At 35.2% G+C, this 22,715-nt stretch overlaps 1 protein-coding gene across 1 annotated transcript in view; it reads right to left on the bottom strand.

Moving 5' to 3' along the window:
- ALDH1A1 (aldehyde dehydrogenase 1 family member A1) overlaps positions 1–10,601 on the bottom strand; it is a 57,062-nt gene extending 46,461 nt beyond the window's left edge. Inside the window, exons 1-3 of the mRNA XM_009636126.2 lie at positions 10,499–10,601; positions 4,164–4,191; positions 1,714–1,723 (exon numbers count right to left, since the gene is read on the bottom strand). Of these exons, the coding sequence (XP_009634421.2) occupies positions 1,714–1,723; positions 4,164–4,191; positions 10,499–10,601 (141 nt within the window). The remainder of the gene's footprint in view (positions 1–1,713; positions 1,724–4,163; positions 4,192–10,498) is intronic.
- Between the last annotated feature and the right edge of the window lie 12,114 nt (positions 10,602–22,715).

The following is a 22,715-nucleotide window of genomic DNA, read 5'->3' as shown; positions in this document are numbered from 1 at the left end:
GCATTTAAAGTAATTACTAAAATGCAGTCATAAAAACAACATCAAAGAAAAAATAAAAGGAAATGTTAAAGGGAATGGATATATTGTGGGACTATGAGAGATAGAGTAGTGTTTCAGGAATTATTAACACCATTTTTAAAAACAGCCATAGGACCTATTTCAGCCACAGGAAGCAATTTTCTTTGTAATACAAATTAGAAGACTAAGTACTAGCTATTTCAACATTATAGCATTTCCTAAATATTTCAACAATGTTTGGTAACCAGTAATACATTTTGTTTCTTATCTTGAAATGACTTGTAGTTGTTTTTCTCGCTTGAATTTATAATCAAAAAACTCAGACAAACATAAAAGAGATGATAGTTTCTGTGAAGAAGGCAATAAAAAAAAAACAAATAAAAAAAAATCACTGAAGATATATCCACATTTCTGGAGAAAAAGTAAATTCTCACAAAACTGGCATAAACCATACAAAAAAAATGTAACTGTGACTCTTAAAGGTCTGTGTCCACATTTGCCCTAAAATGTAGAACATAAGCAACTGTATTTTACTTATATCAGTAGAATTTTTCCTACTCTACTAATTCCTTCTTATTATTTGATCATGACATCAAACATTTGCAAAATTAAGGTCACCCAGAAATTAACTGCCAAAAGTATGCATTTTTCACTCAGGCTAAACTAGTTTTCATATCAACAGGATATTATTTCATTAAAACATTAATAATGGTCTATTGCTTTTCTAACTATTTGCTCAAAGTTAATGGACATTCATACCTCTTTTGCAATACTGCTTTGAGAAAATTGGAAATAATATCTGGGCTGTAAAAATAAGAACTGATAAAAGAACAGTATTATCACAATAACATCTTAGTTAATAAATGAGTATTGTTTTATTGATGATAGCTTCTGTTGTGACAGTCTTGAAAGGATGGAATGACTTTTATATTTAGAATATCTTTTTGTGATACTGTCATTATTGTCTCTATTCTATGCTTAAGAAGTGTGATACTAAATAAAGTCCATTTTGTATGAATCAGAACAACAAACTTATTCCTGCTTTTCCTGTTAAAAATTAAACTAAAATTTTTTTGCACTTTTTTTTTCAATACACAGGTCAAATGAGAGCAAGTAATAGGTAATGAAATAGTTTGAAGTTTCCTCAAATAATTGATTATGAATAAAGAGATAGATTTTATGCCACAGATCACAGATAAAAGCTTTTATCAGTGAACATCATGAATAATTTGATGCAAATCAATAGAGTTCATGCAAATACAAAACTACTCAGGGTTAGATCAGAATCAGAGCCAACACTAGTTATTAACCTGCATTGTTAGCAACAATTACTGCCAAGTAATTTTCAGCATTTCCTCCACGAAGCTTTGTTTCAAAGCCAAGATTTAGACAGCTTCAATTGATTTTACATAATTGCTATGTGTGCTTTATAAGCCTGTGTGTAGTGATTGCGTTCCTCAGTTATGAAAGTCTCACATGCGAAAATAACTCTCTCTCTCCTTTTAAAGTTTTAAAGGGCAGCTAAAACCAGTTTTTGTATGGCTAAAAAGAAGGTAAACACCAGAGTATATTTAATCCACCTCTTTTTTGAGTTTTACAAATAACTTTCTAAATATATACTCCTTAATTTCCTTATATCAGTTTTTATTATCCCTACCATTAGTATTTGAGAGTAATAATCAGCATGATTATAACTACAGTGTTTCTGAAAGATTTCTTTTGGTATCATTTGGTTTAGGATGTATTGGGCTCTGCAGTGAAAATGAGATATTGTTCTTACTGAAGAGCCAGTGTACCTTTTCCATACATCACGCTAGTAAATTGTGAGGACATGATTTGAAACTTTTTCTTAGTAAAAGAAATCTGTATTTACAATTAAACTGATGTAAAACTAATATAAAATGAATAACAATTCATTTGAGTCATCCTGTTTCCCCGTGCTTCACCTTGCTTTTACCATGATTATTCTGAGAAAGTTCCTACAAAGTTGGCTAGAAACCACCATATGGGTAAGCGATCTTGGGGTCGAAACTCACCTTTACAACATTTGAAGTGAAATGAGAAATGCTAGGAAAGAACCATATTTGCAATAGGAACATGAGTTATTAGAAATAAAAAATAACCTGGCACAATGAGTCATCATACAGCATTTCCAAATTAACTGCGACACTCAAGTATTTTTCTTGTATTGTAATACAAATGGAGGATTTTGATGGATTTCCAACTCCTCTATTTCCCAACTATCTAGTTTAACTTAAACAAACAAACATCTAACACAAAGCAAGACCTCCCTTTGCTTGCAAATTTCAGGGAGGTTTCTGTGGATGTTGTCAGACGCTGGTGTTTCTAATGAAAAGTGGACTTTAACCACATTGTAAACCTGTGAATGCATGTGCTCTGGGAGGCTAGGACTCAGAATCCAGATCCCAATATAGAGTAAAACTTCTGCAGCACATAATGAGTAGTCTCTGCTTTCCTGTTGGTAGAATCTACTCTCCTTTTAAGGTAACCAGTAAAATTTACATTATCCCCTATCCTGTAGCTTATATCTTAATTTCAAGTTTAGATCTAGTGAGTTGACCACTCTAGCTTGTCATTTGTAATTCCCATTTTGCTCTATTTTGCCACAGTTATAATCCAATTCTCATGGGTTTTTTGATAGAGGTGTTGTACTAGTGTAGATATGCTACTCATTAGCATCTCTGATGAGAGTTAACAGCTAAAACACTTGACTATGGATTTATAAAAAGATGATGTGATTCGTCTAGCTTCCACTGAATGCTGTCAAGAGCTTTCCCATTGTCTGTGAAGGAGTAGTTTTAAGTCCTGTGTACCATTTAATTAAATAATTGCATTTAAAAAGAAATATGTGTTGTGACAAGTTTGAAGTGTATTAGTCATTTCTGTAAGATCCCTTGAATTTAGGATTGAAAAAAAGATGATAACATCCTAGTACAGGAAATCAGATAAATAGCATCCACTCTAGGAACCACTCTCCTGCTTTGTTACAGAAACTTGTGAGCCAACAGATTTACATATGCAAACCCAGTAATAGTCAATCTTGGAAGGAGCCAAGCTGACAGTGAAAACCACATCCCTGCATGTGGTGTGTGACATTATTCACTTTTCATCTAAAATTAGAAATATGATTTGTGAATGTGTTACATGCGTGTGGTTTTGTGTATTATTACAGATACTGACAGAACTAGATCCACTTTTTAGGACTGACTCAATAAATATGTTTTATGTCCCTTCTAAGAAGAAAACTAGAAAAAGTAATAAAAGCTTTTCTCTAAGGAGTGAGAATGTTTGACCTGTGAACAGTGTAGTCCAATAAAACGTAATGATAACTAATTCATTCTAATTCTGACAAAAATAAATGGCTGCAAATATTTTAAGGTTGTTACACAATTTCTAAGAGAACAAGAGCAACAAAACCATTTTTCTCTCTCTCTTTTTTTTTGTTGGAGGGGCATGGTGTGTGTTCTGCTTTTCTTTCCATAAACACATTAAACAGTGAAAAGTACCTTTCAGTCTCATACCACTTTTCACCTTGTTTGATTTCTTGTAACTTTAGGCTAATGCTCCAAAGCTTGTTCTGATCATTAGTGGATTCAAGCCACTGATAATCTACATAATTAAGAAGATAAAGAAGGCTTTTTGGTTTTTTTACACCATTTGTTTGTAACATCATCTGGCTGCTGCTGCCAAAGTGTCCCAAGAAAAGAAACAAATTCAGATGTTAAAGCAAATCTCTGAGCAGTTTAGTATCTTTTTAAAGTTTTAAAATAAAATGTGGTCTATTTTGGTTTGACTGCTCTATTTACTGGATAGCAGAATAATCAAAAAAACCTCTTGGTTCTGTCACTTTGTGTGAGGAAACATATGAGAGCTGAGAACATCAAAGTTTCTTATTTCCAAGAAAAATCAGTACATGTTTATAACATTTTAGTGCATTCTTCAAGATCTTATTGAGGTTTGTCAAATACATCTGCTCTGACATATTGCTTTAGTAATGAGACTGTTAAGTTTTATCCACAATAATTATGCTTATACTAAGCACTCAAAAAATTCTAGAAATTATACATTACCTGGATGATAACCCAAAGTCGTATTCTGGGGTAGTGGTAATGATAGTAATAAACTGAAATTCACCTGGACGACCAGAAGATTCTGGAGAAAGCAGAGGCAAAAATGAGTCAAAGGCAGGAGACAGTACTTGAAGGTTGACTAACTATTTATTCCTTACAATTTTTCCTTGAAAAACAAGTTGCATGTAGCTAAAGTTATAAATTCAGCTTGAAAAATTAAAATACTGGTACACTTTCTTGTTTAGTTAGCTTGCCAAACTCCACTGACACGGAAGTTTTGCAGGCCTGGGGAGACAGTATTTAGTCTTTCACAACCAACATAAATTCACAGTTGTTTTGCTCAGGATAAGGTTTGCGTAAAAGTACTTGTTTCTTATCATTGACAAGAAAGATTTACAATTTCAGCTCAAAACTATGTAAAATTCTAATGTTATCTCAAAGTTTCATCCTGAATTATGTATTAATTAAGTATAGGCAAGCATGAAAACTTACCAAAGCAGAAGGTAAAAAAGGAGATAGATTGAAGGGAGAAGCAGCAGAGAAGAGAGTGATTATCAAACTACATACAAGCTAAAACTTAGAACACTAAAGAAGATAAAGAAAGTTTTGATGAGATAAAGAATTAGGTACTGTGGGCTACTATATGCATTAGAATCAAAGAGAATTCTATATATCAAACTATTTAAACAAGCTGAGATAATGTAAATAAAATTGATAGAAAAGACCTCAATAGGAAATTCTAGTTTCTTAGTTTGCACCCTGAATATTTTCCCATCGTAGGTTAATGATGGCCAAATCCTCCTTTCACCACCTCAGTGAGAGCACAAGCACACAATTCACGTTCTCTTTCAGTGCATACGCATCCATGCGTCTGTGACATGTCTTTTGAAGAGAAATGTTCCCAAAACCACTCAAAGTTTTTCAGTTGCTCAGAGCTGGTGCTCAAACTGCAGCGAATGCATTTTTAAAACCAGTTTTCTTCCATTTTACTCTAATCAGTTAATCACCGTGGTTGGGGCCATACAGGGACTCTTGATCTTATTTCTAACACTGAAACTTTTCACTTTTTCTTTCATGGCCCTTCAATAAATCTGCTGTTCCTCTGCCTTGTTTTAAATTACTACACTACACTACAGGTGGGAGTGGATAGGCTGGCAGCTAGAATACACTGTATACTAGAATATGTTCCATTTTGTTCTTCTCTCATAAATAACTCTATGCACTGATGCAACTGCAGTATCAGGATGGTGTCTACCGTCTGTGAATCCTTACACCTTGTGGTCTGTTTTTCACAAGACTTGCTTCCCTTTTTCAATCTTTCATAAATGTCAGCTCTTTCAGCCTTCAGTTTGTCAGCAAAATCCATGTAGCTGATTTCTTCTCAGAAATCAAATGAAAAATTAATAATAAAAAGAATACTTGTAATAATTGTGCAGTACCTGTGCAACACCTGTCTAATATCTTCCTGGCATTGTAAGTTCTTAGAAACAGAAACCCTATGTATTCATTCATTTGTTTGTAAAGTGTCCTGCTTTGACAAGGACACTTAATTAATAATGGAAGTGAATACTGCCATATTTTGCAAAAAGCAGATAAAAATCTGTTTCTACTCAGGATCATTCTTAGAAAAACTATAGAATATCTGTTCTCTGAGGAGAAATTACATGATATTCAAGTGCTGTAATTTGCAATGAAGAGGAAGAACAATTGTAAGATGAGAGCAGGTTCATCTATCTAGAAAAGTCATGCAAGTTCACAATAAGTCAAAAGGGACTATTAAGATGTCACTTAGTATGTAAGTAAATTTATTGATACATTTGGTACTCACAGCTCAGAAATATGCAGTGGAGAATTGCATTTTCAGTTCACCTAATACAATTATAAATATTCAATCATAGACAGCAGATTTTGGATGGAAGGATAATCAATATAAGAAGCTCTGAAACACAAAGTGCAGGAGTTGTTTTGATAATGCTGGTCTCATGATTTATTTTCCCATTTCTTCTCTTTGTGACAGTGTGTAAAACAAAAGAATATGAACACTTTATTAGATTGTACTATAGTGTCTTGTCTGGTTTTAGTGTAGCTACAGCTGTACAAATAATGCATTTAAATGCAAGTCAACAACAAATCTACTAATTTTTGTGGTTTGTTTTTTTTTTTTTTTATGAGGGTAGAGGAATAACTATCTGGCTATGCTACCACTGTGGAAACTGCAAAAGTGAACTTAAAAGTAATGAAGTTTTGACAACCAATTCCCTTTATGTGCTATCCAATCCCTAATTTTGTCACAAACTGTAGAGTTAGTTAAATAATATACACTGATAATGTATTGTTAAGGCTATGTATTTTTGTACAACATTTCATTGTTCAGTTTATACAAAGACCACAGAGATCATTTCTCAAAATAAGTCATGGCAATTTGTTTTGGAAAAAGTTTTAAAATTCCAAACATATGAGAATGTCATGGTTTCACAAATATCTCTAAATGAGAGTTCTCTGAGTTCTTTTTCATTTTCCCACAAAATAAGAAATGCTGCTTTGATCTGAAAAGATAGTATTTCTTAAGCATCTAAACTTTCTTTACTAGTTTTGGAATAAATATTGATGTTAATAAAATCTAGAAAACAAGACAAATTAAATTAATTTACTCAAATTCAGACTTAAAGAATACGCTAACAATCAAGAAAAGATACTAACCCGAGTACTATGCAAAAACATTTTGTCAAATAGATTTGTACCTGTAACTGGACAGCTAATACGGAAAATTCAGCAAGAATATTCATGGTAGAAAGTGCTTTGCCTCATGGTGAGCATTTGCAGAAGCAGGGACTCTATGTAATGCCATGCAGTGGATTAAAAAAGAAGTGTTTATGAAAAGGGATGGTCAGCGTTCAAAAAAAGCAAAGGTTATTTTGGGTGGGTGACTCCATTACAGTAAAAATCTGTCTGCTTTTTGCCCCAATAATTTCAGATCTCTCTCTGCATGATTAAAATACAAAAGCACTCAAAGATCTCTGGATAAAAAATGAAAATATTTTCTTTATCGGTTTTTTGCTAATGTATGAAGATGAAAGAGAAAATACCTGAGACATAGACACCATCCAAAGTCTTAATAAGAATTTTTACCTAGATACCTCTATTTTTTCAGTCAAAAGATAGAATATAAAAAAACCTAAACAAAACCCAACTCCCCCATGCCCCAACACCAAGCAAACTTCATTTAACCGTTAGAACAATCACATCGTACTGCATCAGGTTTAAAAATAGATGTATGTCAGCCACATTATTCCTTAAGATAAGGTTTTGCTTTATGGAAACAAAACATCTTTCAGAAGACAGGACCATGCCATGTATCAGTGAGAGTAAATTATTTACAGTGGCAGGATCTGTGCATGGTGGCGTAATCAATGCAGCTTCCTCACCTAAAGGTGTGGGTGGTTCCCGTGTCTGCTGGGAACTTGTAGTCCTTTCTAAAGGTTTTCCATTTAATTCATGAAGTTAGAGGAAGGCATGCATATTCCCAGACCTGCTATTCTCACCCAGATACCAGAAATAATCTGTTAAAAACTAAATCCCAGGAAGCCTTTTCCTTATTTAAAAGTGGAGTTAATGTTTTATGAGAAAATGTTAGATTCATAACATTTATATGGGGCCTGATTGTCCGATATATCATACATTTTTAGCATCAGTGCAACAACACAAATGCATTTAAAGGTACAGATCTAATAAATCTCTGAATTTCTTGACAAAGGCAATACAAAGCAGGATGGAATATACTGTAGGAACATACCCCAAAATTGTAACCTATTTCTGTATACAGCAAGCTGTCCTGACTATCTAAATCCTTTTCCAGTGTCTCTAAAATATCCAATTAATATTCTACATGTTCCTGAGATAACATGTAAGATGACTCTGTTTGACCATAGTTAATATTCTATATTTAGCCTAAACAAATTCTTTGAGATCATGAATTATACTGCTACTGCTCGAACACTGTGAGCTTTATTGCCTTTATGCTTTCAGTACCTCTTTTCTGTTTTCCTGGACTTGTTTGTCTAGGTAACAGTATTAGTTTTAATGTATTTTTTAGCAATCTGTCTAAACATATAAGTAATATATTTTAAAATATTTCTTAGTCTGAGTTTTTGTTCTGAGGTGAATTTTAGCTTTATATCAAAACCAAAGGTACCATTGCTTTAAGTGCCAAAGTACCATTGTTTCACCCTATACATATATTTAACTTTCTGAATCTATATGTCTCAAAAATAAGGCAAAATCTACTGCAATACAAATGTAAACATTGCTAACACATGATAAACTTTCATCGAAATTATTTACAGCAGTTTTTACTAGCAAAGTTATTAATCCACTTGAAGCATTTTTTTGTGAAGGATAATTTCTAAAACTATCAGATTTATGCTTTTGTAATACTTCAGATTAGGTAATCACATGTCTGAATAGCTGACTCCCTCAGGACACAGCCATCCCTGCATTACCTGTAAATTTTAAAAGTTACTTTGCTCTTGGTTCTGTAGCTGTTTATTATCTGGTCCTGCATCCTGCAGCTTTGACAAAGTCTCATACTCAGTATGGCTGAAACCAAGCTTGTTGTGGAAGCTCTGTCCAGACTAAATTTCATAGATAGCAGTGAATCAAAACCCCTCAGGACTGTGGACTCCTCTTTGCATTACATAACAATCTTCTACAGTCATTCCACTCAGCTTGTTACAAATACTTGCCCTAGTTTATTATGTGCTAAAATGGTCCTTCTCAGACCACAGCACTATCTCCTACTCTTGCCATGCCAGTATATATGTTGATGGAAGATGGGTTTTGTGTGCATTGCTCTGCAAAATGCACTGTTATAGGCATGGAGCATTTTCAGGGGCTTGCACATCAGTTTTACGTGGGGAAAGCAACAAGGAATGACAGAAACTATGGTTCTAACCTGCTGCATGTGGGGGGATAAGTATGTTTACTCTTTTAAAATCACCAGTATGTTTACCATATGTGTGGTAGAACAACAATTCTTTTCTGACTTTCTAGAGGTATGCACTTTGTTGGACAGATGTTAGATTAATTTAATGTTAGTATTTTTCCCTACCATTTTACTTTCTGACTAAAAAAACGGGTTTATATGTGAGTTCGTATGTGTTTTATGGCTTCCTGAAGATGCTTCAGCATCCATGTAAAACTGGAATTGATATAATCTCAGATGTCAAAAGTGCATAAAATTATTAATATCATTTATTGTGTAGATTTATAATGCCCTGGATTTTTATTAAATCACATGATTATACCTTTTTCTTATGCAACTCTCACATTGGGATCTATAATATTTATAGAAAGAAAAAACTGTGTAAATTAAACAGTCCTAATTATCAATATTGAAACAAGGGTGTTACTGTAAGTTATTTTAATTCCATGGAAAAAGAAAAGTATTTTTCATTTGTGGTGTAAAATAGACCAACACCCATCACTGTGTTTTTGCATTACTATATAAAGCAAATATCAAACAGAGGATAATTATAAAGGCCAAATCTGTCTTTCCTCACTGGATCTAACAGTTTGCACATAGTTGTACCAATATTTCAGGAAATAAATAATCAATATTTTAACTGTAAACTGTAAAAAACCCCTGAGCTTAGTGCAACACCTCCTTATTTGGTCTCATATTGATTCTGTCCAGCTGGAAATTCCCTCACACACCCCCAAATGAAACTGCCAAGGATGTCTTTTTGAGGGGATATTATCTTCTCCAATGCTTTAACATTCTTGCATGTTCTGATAATCAAGCTTGTATTTTCATTACACATTCCTTTTGTGCCTCATTAGTCTGATGTTTTCTCTGTCATAAAGAGATGTTTTTGGCAGAAGGAAATTAATTTTTCTTAACATATATAATGACATTTTGATTGTAGTACTTTCAATGTCTCTCTTTGTTCCCTTTTTTCAAATAGATTTTTAATTTTGTTTCCTGGATATCAGATTTCAAAAAAAGCACTGGAATTCTTTTAATTTCCAAGCATATTTGCATTAGCATTGCTAATTAATGGCTAAATTATTAACACTAATTACAGCCACACATCTTCATATGCATGCAGGCACATACATTACAAAATTAGCAATTTAATGTAACCATTGCCATAAATTTGGCTGTTGAAGAGTCCATGAATCTTATATGACTCTCTTTGAAGGTTTAAACTTTATGTATTTATGTATTTACACATACATAGATAAACATACAAGCACACAGTCATATATATACATATACGTTTTATACAGACATGTATTTTTGTATTAGATGCAGTTATACCTGTCTTTCCTGAGCATGCATTTCATCCAAACAGTACCATATGTAGTCAATCAAAAATGCAAGGCCTTACCTTTACAATCAGGGCTTGATTTCTTAGATCTGTTATATTTCACTTCCACAGAACACTCTGCCCTAAGGTCTGTGATCAGCACTACAGTCAGAGTACCAGGCATGACCTCTATATATACACAATTCAGTAATAGCAACAAGTGAATACTTAGTTTCTTACTTCAGTTCCACATTTATCAAGTGATATTACTCATAGAAAGAGATCCTTCAAGCAAACACTTAATCTGCATTGAATTGGGAGTGATCTTGATGATACACTTGGGAAAAAAAAAGCTTATTGTACCACACAGCAGATGAAAATACCCGCAGCCATTGCACGTACCACTCATTCTGTTAACCATGTAATATACATTGTCATTTTGACGTGTAGACTATTTCTCTTCCTCTATCACCTCCATGTCAATCCAATTCACTCATTCTTGCCAATGATGAAATGAAAAAAAAAAAAAAAAAAAGAAAAAGAAAAGGAAACACGGAAAGATTGTTATCCTAGATCTGCATTTGCGGAACATTTTAAAGCCAGTTAGATTAACCATTGGGAAGATGTTAGTCTAGATAAGAGAATCCCCACTGGTTTTCTGTCTCCCTTAGACAATGAAATCACATAGTTGTGTCTGTGCCTCTCTGTTTTGGATTGTTCTATTTTAACACATAACAGATTGAGGGCTGCCTACTATTCCTAATTAACTCAAGTTAAACTAATGAGAGAGAGAGGGTGGAGGGAGTGCCAAAAAGAGAAAAGAGATCATGAGTTGGAAGAGATTGAATTACAACTTAAAGGGGATGGAGAAAGGAAAAGAAAAAGGAGGGAGGGGGAGGAGGTGCAGATACAGTTAGGCTGAAAAGTAGGGGAGAAGAAGGCTCTTGAGAACAGATTTGCCCTTCATTTCCACGGAAAGGCAAAGAAGCCTTGCAAAAACACCAAAGAAATAAAAGCAATCCAACATTGTACCAAAGACAGATTCTTGCTTCTTGTTAGGAAATACTTCAGCACCCACTGGAGAACAGCTCAGATTTCAAAATCCAGCTATTGCTCTGCTATGAACAGCTTTCTCTGGCATGTACCCACAATTTATTGATGTAGTTATTTTTGCCAAGAAAATACCATATAAACTACTCTTGGAAGAAAGTAGTCTGTTCTTTCTAAGCCTGACAAAAAAATACCAGGGAAAAGTCAGGTTTTATTGTACTGTATCAAACAAATTTAAATGTAATTTTCCTTATGCTAGGAGTTAGAAATAGGCTCACATGCACAAAGAGGAAGGTAGAACTGAATGATGCTGGTGTAAAAACAATGTGTTATTTTCTCAGCTATGCATAGAATAATTTCCAGATTTTGTGTTCGTGCACAAGAGATTTTCACTCTTCACTTTTATTCTTATAAATTACTTTGCGTGTAGACATTCTGCTCACACACTGTTGCTACCAGTAGGTTAGTTGTTGGGTTTGACAGCACAATCTATAAAAAAATGGCAGTGGCTGACTTCAATGCAGGGCAAATATGAAGTAAGAGTTGAGTTTCAGGTGCGCGCATACAGTGTGTAATGTCATGTTTAGAGGGGTACCTTCTTGCTCCAGCCAAAGGAGAAGACTCTGGCCAACACTCCCACGTTTCTGTGCCTGGGGTCTCTTCTCTCTCTCCACGTGCAGAGGTGAGGATGGGAGCCTGCTGGAGGTGGAGGGGACTGTGGGAGTGTGTTTGCTGTGGTTGCAGCTGAAGCTGTAGGGCTTGCCAGAAGTAAGGCCTCACCTCTTCAACACGTCCGGGCCCAAAACCAGAAGCTCTTCTTGGATTCCATGCCTGCTTGTGACTGCACATGCATGTGCACACATGTGTATGTACACTCTTGCCTCTCTACTGTGGCCCAGATTGGGGTTAATAAAAGTGCTGGCTGGTTTAACAAAAGCCGAGGAGATGTGACAGGTAAGTGGGAAGGAAATAGCTGGCCTGTTTTGGCTGGCTGTGGCTATTTGCGTCTAACGAGGCCAGCTCGTCGCCAGGCTCTGTGCAGATGAAATGAAGCGATGGGCTGAAGCAGGGCAAAGCAGGCGCCGCGTCCTGACAGGCTGAGGTGTGACCTGACGAATCCTAACCACCCCGGACATCTTCGGGAGAGTGAGGGGAGGGATGGCAGGAGCGCAGGGTGTTGGGACACAGCCTGGCCTTGGGCCCAGGGAGAAGGAGCTGGGCAAGGAGAGGCAGGAAAGGGGGACCCCACAACACCTTGTTTCAGACTGAGCACAAAAGCGAATTTAGTTACAAACTCGACCAACAGGACACAGGACTTTGCAACAAGGTTTTCTTTGATTTTTTTTTAATTTTATTTTTCCAAGGAATTTTTTCATACATCCACTTCACACAGGGAAAAATAGCTTTAAAATTCTCACATCTTCATCTCATTAACAACAGAGGTTTGGTCTGGGTTTTTTTGGCGGGGAGGGGGGTAGGTACTCTGTGAGAGTGATCCAAACTTTAGTTTACAAAATGCATTCAGTGACATAGCCAAATGATAAACAGACTGGCTTATGCACCCTAGGTATATGAGCACCTGTATCTTTGCAAACACTAAGTAACTTTGGGCATCCAAAGATATTAACATACAGCACTGGCCAACAGGTGTGGTTGCAATAGATCTTAAGCTAAACACGCTGTTGACCATGTGTTCTACAGTTATGGGAATACTCCTTCTGTGGACTTGTGTGTATATCTGGGTCCACACGTGCCAGAGAATTTACTTACGTAGAAATGTACCTTGCTTGAAAACTTTTTGGAGAAGCTGTTAAGGATGTTCTATTTTAACTTGTGCCTAAGTCTAGATGTTTGACAAAGCAAAGAAAAATGTGAATTATAATTTAAAAATCAAAAGTAATGGAAGGAATTTTCTGGTTACCATTAAACAGTTCTCCGTATGGGAACCACAAACCAACTGCTACTAGGTTTCAGAAGCAAGCAAGGACAGATCTGGAGGAATGTATATGTAGCTATAAGCCAGTTGTGTTTTGCATCCCCTGCTACTGTAATTTCCTAAAAAAGGAAATATTAGGATAAAATGATTACTGAAAAGAAAAAAAAAGTATATATACTACAGTTTATTGCCCATAGTAATGCAAAACCAGTAGAAGATACTTGTGTTCTGAGTAGATTTGACTTTCATCTTACAGCAACGTTTAAAAAATGCAAGAGTAAATTACAATAGCGGGGAGGTTTTGGCTGCTGCATTTCACTGTGCAAATATCACACTAGGGATTAGTATTTTACAGAAGCCATATTATGGTTAACATATAGTGCTCCCTGGAGTCAAAGGCAGTGAACTGGGTGCAGGATGCCAAAAAGGCAACTGTTCTACTATTTTTATACTTGATTATCTAGAACATAACACATTTGTGCTCATGCCAACATTCATTCTCTTCACACTGAAATGCACACGAGTTAGAAATCCATGGTTCCCAATAATTATTAAGAACACACAGAGATTTTTAAGGACAAAAAAAAAAAAGAACAGTTGGTCTCTGGTTTTGTCAGTTTTAACTGGCAGAACCTTCTGTATTGCACCTGTGTGCACACATAAATAAATGAGAAAAATCAAATTTACAAAGTTGTAAATTAACTTACGTTTCTGAAATGGGTCTTCTACAGTGTATGATCATTTTTGTCCTTATCAAAGAGACTTCTACATGCATTTGTAGATCCAGAAGAATATTTTATGTCACCTGAAAAATTGTATTAATGAGAAAAGAGAAAAAAAAAGGGAAAAGTGATGACAATTTGGCAGAAGTCCCAGCACAACTAGGCAAAACTCTGTAGAGAACTGACATGAAACCTGTTACATACACACATCATGCTATACAGGTACACGAAGCTAATGCAGACAGTCTTGTCTCACTAGGCTAGACTAGTGTATCACTCTTCTTTGACTAAGTGAAGCTGTCACAAACTGCTCTGACCATGGGTATCCTGTCACAAAAGGCTGCCAGAAATGTAGGTTTACAGCTGCTGTGAGACTTTGAAAACTAGTGTGCCATAAGATTAAGCATCAAGTGCTTGATCTCTCCAGCTCTCGGGAAGGCTGTAAGTGTGGTATACTCTGGGTCAAGGTCAAGGAGGACAGAGGATTGAGGATTTAAGGCAGGGATATAGCCCCAGCTTGCATCTTCTGCCCATCTGCATGCTGGAATAGCTTGCTAAAATGAGAGTTAGGTTAGTCTCTCTTTTTCCAAACTGACACAGTAATGGAAATGAAAAATAAAAATCAGAACAAAGGTTTTTCCAAAATATATAGAAGCAACCCCCAAATATCAACTTACACAAAGTCATTTCACGGCAAAAACAGGGAAAAAGAAATTCACTCCTGGTGTAATCCTCATGTAGAAAAAAAGGAAAGGCTTATAGCACACAGTGTAAATAACAAGAACCTATGTTCAGATTACTGGTATGTGTTGGATCAATGAAGTTACATCAGCTACAACCTTTCTATCACATTTACCTGTAGCAGTCCTTCATTACAGCTCGAATGCCACTGAATACAGAATTACTCATTGTTCCCCTTTATATTAAAGGGATTTTTTTAAATCTGTGTAATTATCTTGAAGTTATTAAAAAAATAATTGTGTTTTGAGAAGAAGAGTACAAAGTCAAGTCATTAATAATGTTTTCTGTGTAATACTCGTCATAGACTTACTGGGCAAATCACTTCAGAATTAGATTTTGCTTTCAAAAAGCAGCACATATTCTAACTGTTTTAAAAGTGTCTCTGGAAATTGTTGTCAAAAAACCCCATCATAGTGAAAAAACGCTTTCAACATGTACCCTACTGCAGGGTAAGCAAAGCCCTATAGATATTGTGATTACTCATCGACCACTTTTACGCTGGATTTTACACTTTTCAGAAAAAGCATTGTTCTGAAAACTGCGTGTGGGAACCCTGTGAGTCTCTGTGACTGGACACCTGCCTCAGACTTCAGAGAGCATGAAAAAAATCACTGTAAGAAATGTGCATTATCCAATTTAGTGTTTTATAACTGCTAAGGCTATGAAGATAACAAATCTAAACTTTCTTTTTAAAATCAAGATGACATGGAAATCAGTATCTTGAATTTTGGATTAACTATTGAATCACAAGGGATTCCATTTTGCTGCCACAAGCCACATTTTATTTTCTATCACTGTGTGCTAGCAGAAATTTCCTAAAGCTGTTGCCTTAGGGAACTCAGGAATTTCCTAGTGCTCTTCATGTGAGAGGGCATGAATTGCTATACTGATGGGAAGGAGGCTTTTGAGCCAGCCATCCAGGCAACTCTGTAACAGCCAACATGCTAGGGGCAGACCCAAGGGAACAAGAAGGTATAAGCCACTTGCCTGAACTTGAAAACAATCCCTCCTGAGCGTCTTGAATAATTTTTGTCACCAAGGTTGTCACGCACAGGCATTAGTGCCCAAAGAGAAGTGAACATCCTGGAGTGGTCAGCCATTTTAGCAGCCATTTCTAGCAATTCTGTGTGTCCTGCTTAACTTAGCCAGCATTTGTCTGTACTGTGACTGCCCTAGATACTTGTACATGCATGGGTGACTTGAATGATGCAACATTTGGCAAACCATTCCTAGTTTTGAGTCTGTTCATTGCATGTAAGCCCTTCCTACATCTTTCTTTTTGTAGCCTTGGAGCATGGAAAGCTCTAAAATAGTTATCAGCACTCAGCGTAGGCTTATGTCTGAAGTTAATGTCGTACCAGCTTTACATCAGCACGACTCAATGAGTTTAGTGGCATTACTGTTAAACTACTCCAGCAGTGGAACAATGTCAGGCCTTTACAATAAGAGATCATTTACATTTCAGGCATGGTTTTTTGCTATTTGGATTTTATGTGTTTTCACAGTTTGCAAATATTTTAAAATCCTTTGTGCCTCCATTATTTCTAGTGTGGATTCCTGAAAAACATAAATACAGTACAGTATTATGCTCATAAAAGCTGAATATCTCCCAGTAGATCGTAATGCACTCTGCAGAGGGGAAGCAGTATGTTAACATATAGACAAATTGTCATATTACTTATCACCTTTTAAAGCAATCATTTGCAAATCAGTGGAGGATGAAGGACTGTTTGGCACTTGTCCATCAATTTTGGTCTTCATTCTCATGTAAAATGTACTAGCAGTCGCCAAGTCAAGCCAACAGGAGCTTAGGGATGTCAAACAAGTCCATCCTCTAAATGATGTCTGGCATGACTGAATTTACGAGTGTGTCATTTATTATGGGTTTATTTCAAACATATCTATGTCCACAGCAGTGAAACAATGTATGTGATTTTGGAGGAGATGCAATGATTGTGTAATAGAGTATACCATTGTTATTAAACTTCTTTCAGGACAAAACAAACTATGTGTCTGTTGCACCTCAGTGATAAAATACTCATTTTATCACATGTATGCAGCTTAAAAACTACAGTTTAGTTTAACTTGATATATGTGGGAAATTAAGGTAAGCAACAAAAATCTGCCACCCTAAAGGACGCATTTAGTATGCTCACTTAGCTCAGAAATAATACAAACATTTAACACATGCTCCATGTTACCTGTAAGTCAGATTTTCATTAAGAGAGAGAAAAATATATAAATGTTCCATTTTTTATAAATCACTTGTATATCTGACTGTGGGAAAAAGTTGTCTAAGAAAATTCTAGGCACAACACTGCTAAATTTGTTGTCAAGCAGCAAATCTCTAGCTCCAAAACTCACAGTAATGTTCCTGTAAATAAATTCAACTAGAAAAGCGTCCCCCAAACCAAAAATACTTGATGAGTTTTTGCTAGTTGTTGGAAGCAGACAATTTAACAGGCAATGCTTTAGTCATTGTGCTACTCTTTACATGTGCCCTTGCAGCTGAAAAGAACAGCACCAGAGCAGTCAGGAAAATACCTGAGTCTTATGAAGTGTCAGATATTGAAAGTATAGAGGACAAAGACCCTGGAGTGCGGCACTGTTCAGACTACGGCGATATGTGAGCCGACAGGTTGGCTCTGAAGCTGGTGATTCACTGGGATGCCCAGAATGGGACAATCAGAATTGCTCAGGGCAAGCAGGATCTGTCTGTCCTTCTACCTGGAAGTGTTTGTGTTAATTGCTGTCTTGAAGTACTATCTTGGAGTTTGCTGTTTCTGACTTTTTTATTGTTAAGAAAAAAAATGAGTTAAGCATGAGGGGATATATTTGCTTCTTGTCATGGTGAGCTTGGTTGAATTGGAGATGACTGAGCTGTGTAAAGAGCCTGTCACATCAAAATTTATGTTCTATTTCTTCATACAAATGAATCGTGCTTTTTTCAAGGGCTGCCTTTTTAATTATTGCTGTCTTTGAAGACAGCAGTGTGTCTGAATAATAAACCCTACTCTGCTGCTGTTTTCTCCTATGGATGACTACCTGTAACAAACCTAAACGAGAGCTTTTACTGGGCAAGTAAGTTTAATTTATTTGACTGTTTAGTTATTCTTTTGGGTGGGTTTTATTACCTTTGTGAACTCTCATAAAAGCTTTTCCAAAGACAGCTGCTTTATCAGAAAAATGTCACTTGAGTGTGACTGCTCAAATGAGCTATTTTCTGTATTAAAAGAACTTCTGCATTGAAAGAAGTTTTGCTGCTCCTAGGAGAACTGTGGACTGAATTAGTATTGACTGATTCCCAAAGATTTTTTAAGACTATGTGCTCATCTGACATGCATTGCTCTCTGATCGGCATTTTAACATGTTCTTCATAATTAAATGTCATTCTCAAAAGTACCATAGAGATTCCATGATATTGCTTCATTAGTGATTGAGGTATCACAGCAGATTTCTGATATATACGTGATTAATCCTCAGTGCTTCTTGTATTATTTTTGCTTTCAAACAGCATTAATAAACTCCTTCAAAACTAGGTTAATGAATTGTTAAAATGAATTATCCTGCAGCCTATCTTTAATATAAATGCATTTATTCCTGAAAACCTGATAAATGAATACAGTGTCTACTATAAACTTTACATAACAGACCATTACAAAATGTTTAGTAAAAGTTCAAGTCTTTCACTTCTTATCCATTCACTATTTCCATTGGTAAAAATCTGTTGAATACAAGACTTAACTTTCATGGCTGAATTCCCTCAAATCTGCTCAATTTACTTGAAAGACTGCAGTAATAAATAGTCTTATATTGCCACTTCATTACTGTTCATAGTGTACTTTGACCATTTGAAATGCTGTGTATGTGGTTAGGATTCATTGGCGCAGTATTTGTAAACAGTCTCTATTAGAATAAAGGAAAACAAAGTAATTTAAGGCTCAGTTCTCATTTAATTTACATCTATGCTTAGCAAATAGACTAACAGCGGAATCATTACAATTCATAGCATGTGTAATCAGGATTAAGCCCTTAGGCTTTGTGGTAATGAAAGCAGATGTGGTTGGATGTTTATGCTACATTATCAAAAGTGATTTTGTTAGATTCCCAAGCATTAATAATCAGTTACATTTCTTTGCCATTACTTGAGAAACCTCTGGCAGTTTACTTTTCTGGTAATAAGTCTTGGTAGCACTTTTTAGATGGTATATGAAGTGACATCTCAATACAATGGGTATAATCACTCTATTTTATGAAGGGCTGTGCTCAATAGTTTTTCTTCTGAGGTTACATCTGTCTTTCCTAAAATCATTATATTTTCCTACTCCAGGTATTGTTCCTTTCATTAACACTCCAGATATTCTAACAGTAGATCAAGCAAAGAAAGCTCAGCAGTTATTCCTGTTATCTTTTGCTGTCTCCAACAGAAAAAAAAAAAAAGACAGTGGGAGTTGTAGAAGCAAGAGGAGTGTGTAGTGGTTTTCTCCTTTTACTGTTTATCTTTCCATTTTAGTGTTCTAAACTGGGTCTTAATCAGCTGTAAATAACCTGTGCAGGTAAGAAAAGGGCCAGTATCAAAATGTGGGAAACTTAAAGATGTTAAGTTCTGAGCTAACATGTGTTTACCAAACAAAAGGTGAGACTTCAATTACAGTTGTGCTGGTGGTGCTGTTACAGACACAGCAAGCACCAGTTAGCCTGTTTGTGCACTTCTAATATTGGTGGCTGATGATTTTTCAAATTGTCACTAAGTATTAAAAAAATAAACTCAAAATAGCAAAGGAAGAAAATCCTACAGTTGTTTTAGAATTCTTAATATAAAATAGAAATAAAAACACAAGACAAAGTAGAAATTAACTGTATTTTAGCATATCAATTAACATTTACACAACTTGACAAGAGACAAGGTTCCTCTATTTTACATTCAATAGCAGGACTGAGAAGTCAGTTTTCAGTTTTGTAGAATACAATTTAGATTGAAAACCTATAGCAGAAAAATTAAGAAAGCTTGATTTTCTATGGGGTTTAATACTGTATTTAAAAATCAAACTATTCCAATTTCTATACAGTAAATATCCCTTAAACAAGGCTTGCACATACCTTCTTTAACTAGAAAGAGATTGGGGAAGGTTTGATAAGGGTTGGACAGTGCTTAATTAATAAAATTAATTTTATATTAAATGTAGTAAAAACATTATCAAAAACACCTACTATGACTTTGTGTGCTTGTTTTTCTACTCAGGCTGTTCAACAGAAGCTGGGGTAAGTTCCTAGAAACCAAAATTTTCTCCAAGTTTAAATATATCCTAAAATTATTTATCACTTTAATGAGGAGCTTGCACCACCAGAGTTCTGTTCTTTTCTTGCTTCCCAGTGTAACACTTACATCTAACAAGCAATTCCAGAATGTAACTGCTTCATCAGAAAGACTACCTTTTTTTCTCTTAATATTTTGCTACTAGAATGTCTCATGCCTTTCTTCACCATCATTTCTTCTTATACACATTTGGGACTATTTTTATATCAATAATAAAAATCTCTATTATAATTTTTATTTCATTCTGTGACATTTGTATATCCAAATGAGGTTTTAAGGTACCTCATTTTCTGTTTCATCATGGGTGCTGAAATTAATGACTTTTGTGTATATTGATAATTTTTTATCTACTAAGTTTTCCTGAGACCTGATGTCCTAATAGGGAATTAAATTTTGAAACATCTCTTTCCTCCTTCCTTCAAAAGTTTTCTACTCTTTCTCACAGAAAAAAATTAATAGGTGGAAGATTTAGAATAAAAATGTATTCACTGGATTGTTAAATCCTGAAAAAGCTCTGAATGAAGGAATTCATTAAATGCTACTCAGTGTTCACTTCCTTCTCCTATCCAAAGTATTTTAAGTTCTTTACAAGAGTGAATGAAAATAATCTGCTTGTTCTCATCAATGTAATCCTGAATACCATTTAATTATTGCTGGGTAGTTGTGGAAAAAGCAGACAGAATTTGATTTGTTATGTAGTGATTAACTTACTTGGACTCTTGTGTGTTAAGTTTTATTATCTAGGTTTTAATTTACAGGCTCTAACTTCTTATCTCATTAGATTTCATTGTCAGCATTTTCCATTCTTTTGCTAAAGTTGCTAAAGTTTCTCTTTTTTCAATATTGTTAAATGTATGCTCTTTAATTTAACCAAGTTAGTGCAGCAAGTGGATGTGAACTTTTCTAATGTGAACAATCTAATATCTGTAAATTCTGGTCGTAAGAGGAGTGATTTCTGAATTAGCACTGGTTTAATAAAACTTTTCAAATTAATTCAAAAAACTCTGTAACCAGAGACCAAGGGCTGACCATTCTCTAAAAAAAAAAAACCCAAAAAAAAGGTGGGCTGCTAAAACCAAATTCTTGCATAGATTTTTAAGTATATGTTTGTTTGCATATGAAACAGAAGTTTGGGTCTGAGGTAACCAAGGAGCTTCTATTAATATATCACTACAATTAAATAGGTGATAATTGGTTTATTGAGTGGAAGATTTCAAAATGCCTAGAAACCATTTGGTTGAAGAAGAAAGAATAACGGCCAAGTACCAACTTTATATCAATCTTTAAAAAAAAAAAAAAAAAAACAATAAAAAAAAAAAAAAAAAAACAATAAAAAAAAAAAAAAAAAAACAATAAAAAAAAAAAAAAAAAAACAATAAAAAAAAAAAAAAAAAAACAATAAAAAAAAAAAAAAAAAAACAATAAAAAAAAAAACAAAAAAGAAAAAACGAAGGGATTCTGCAGGCAGCCATGTTTTCCATTAAATTGTAGTTAGTAAATTGCCTCTGTACTAAGGCACATAATACATTATAACCCATGGACTTTAAATCTCATTAAAAAGTAAAGATAACATTCATTTAGCCTTAAAGTTCAGGTTTTCTGAATATATGTGAATAGAAAGATGGTATTGGCTTACCTCACCGAGGGCCAGGAGACAGGACCATGTGGTGATACAGAAGATAGGGACCCGCTTCCTATTTCCAGTTTCCACCCACACAGCCATTGCTACAACCAGAAGAATAAAATATTCTCAGTTCTTCTAACTCCAGGATCCTGGAGTCCCAGGAGAGATACTGTTGAATGTGTGTCCCATTCCTCCCTACCCTCAGCCTATTCTTACTGAAACCCTACATTCTGGGGTACTAAAACCTCTCATCTCTGCTATGTGAAGGTGCCACTCTTCACAGTTCCCTGCCTCAGACACAGAAACACGTAGTCCTTAAGCAAGAAGCTTCATAAAGTCCTGAAGGTTGTTTGAACTCAGGCTACCATACTTTTTATTGCCATTAATTTAGAAGATCTCTACTGAACATGGAAGATTAAAGTTAAATGAGAAAACTAGTATCTGTTATGACAAAAAATAAATTATAAACTGGGGACTACAAGTTATAGCTGTTTGTGCTATTTACTGTTTTTCCAGTCTAAAGTGCTCTTACCATGCCTTACTCTGCTGCTTGCAGCGATGTGTCTGAATATCGTTGGCTCCTGGAATTCACTAACACAGAGAGGGAGGAAGGGGGACCAGCCCATCATCAACAAAATTTCCTACACAACTTGTTAATCAGAGCAGCATACCTCTTATATTTGTGCCTATGTTTTAAATTTTGTTTAAAATTGCCAGTCTTTCATCATGATAAGATCCTCACCTTTATAAGGAGTTATGGCAGAAGAGACCATGAAGGAGGCAATGAAGAGACACCACTTTCAAAGAAGGGTTCACTTTGGATTCTGAATTCATGTGCACCAGATTGAGCATGCTCTAGAAAAACAACCCTAACTGTGGAATTTTCATCAGCTTCATTTTCCTCAACC

The sequence above is a fragment of the Egretta garzetta genome, unplaced genomic scaffold (genome assembly GCF_000687185.1).
Source record: "Egretta garzetta isolate BGI_Z169 unplaced genomic scaffold, ASM68718v1 scaffold353, whole genome shotgun sequence".
Taxonomy (NCBI): Eukaryota; Metazoa; Chordata; class Aves; order Pelecaniformes; family Ardeidae; genus Egretta; species Egretta garzetta.
The sequence above is the reverse complement of the archived record's forward strand: the minus strand, read 5'-3'. Positions and strand labels throughout refer to the sequence as shown.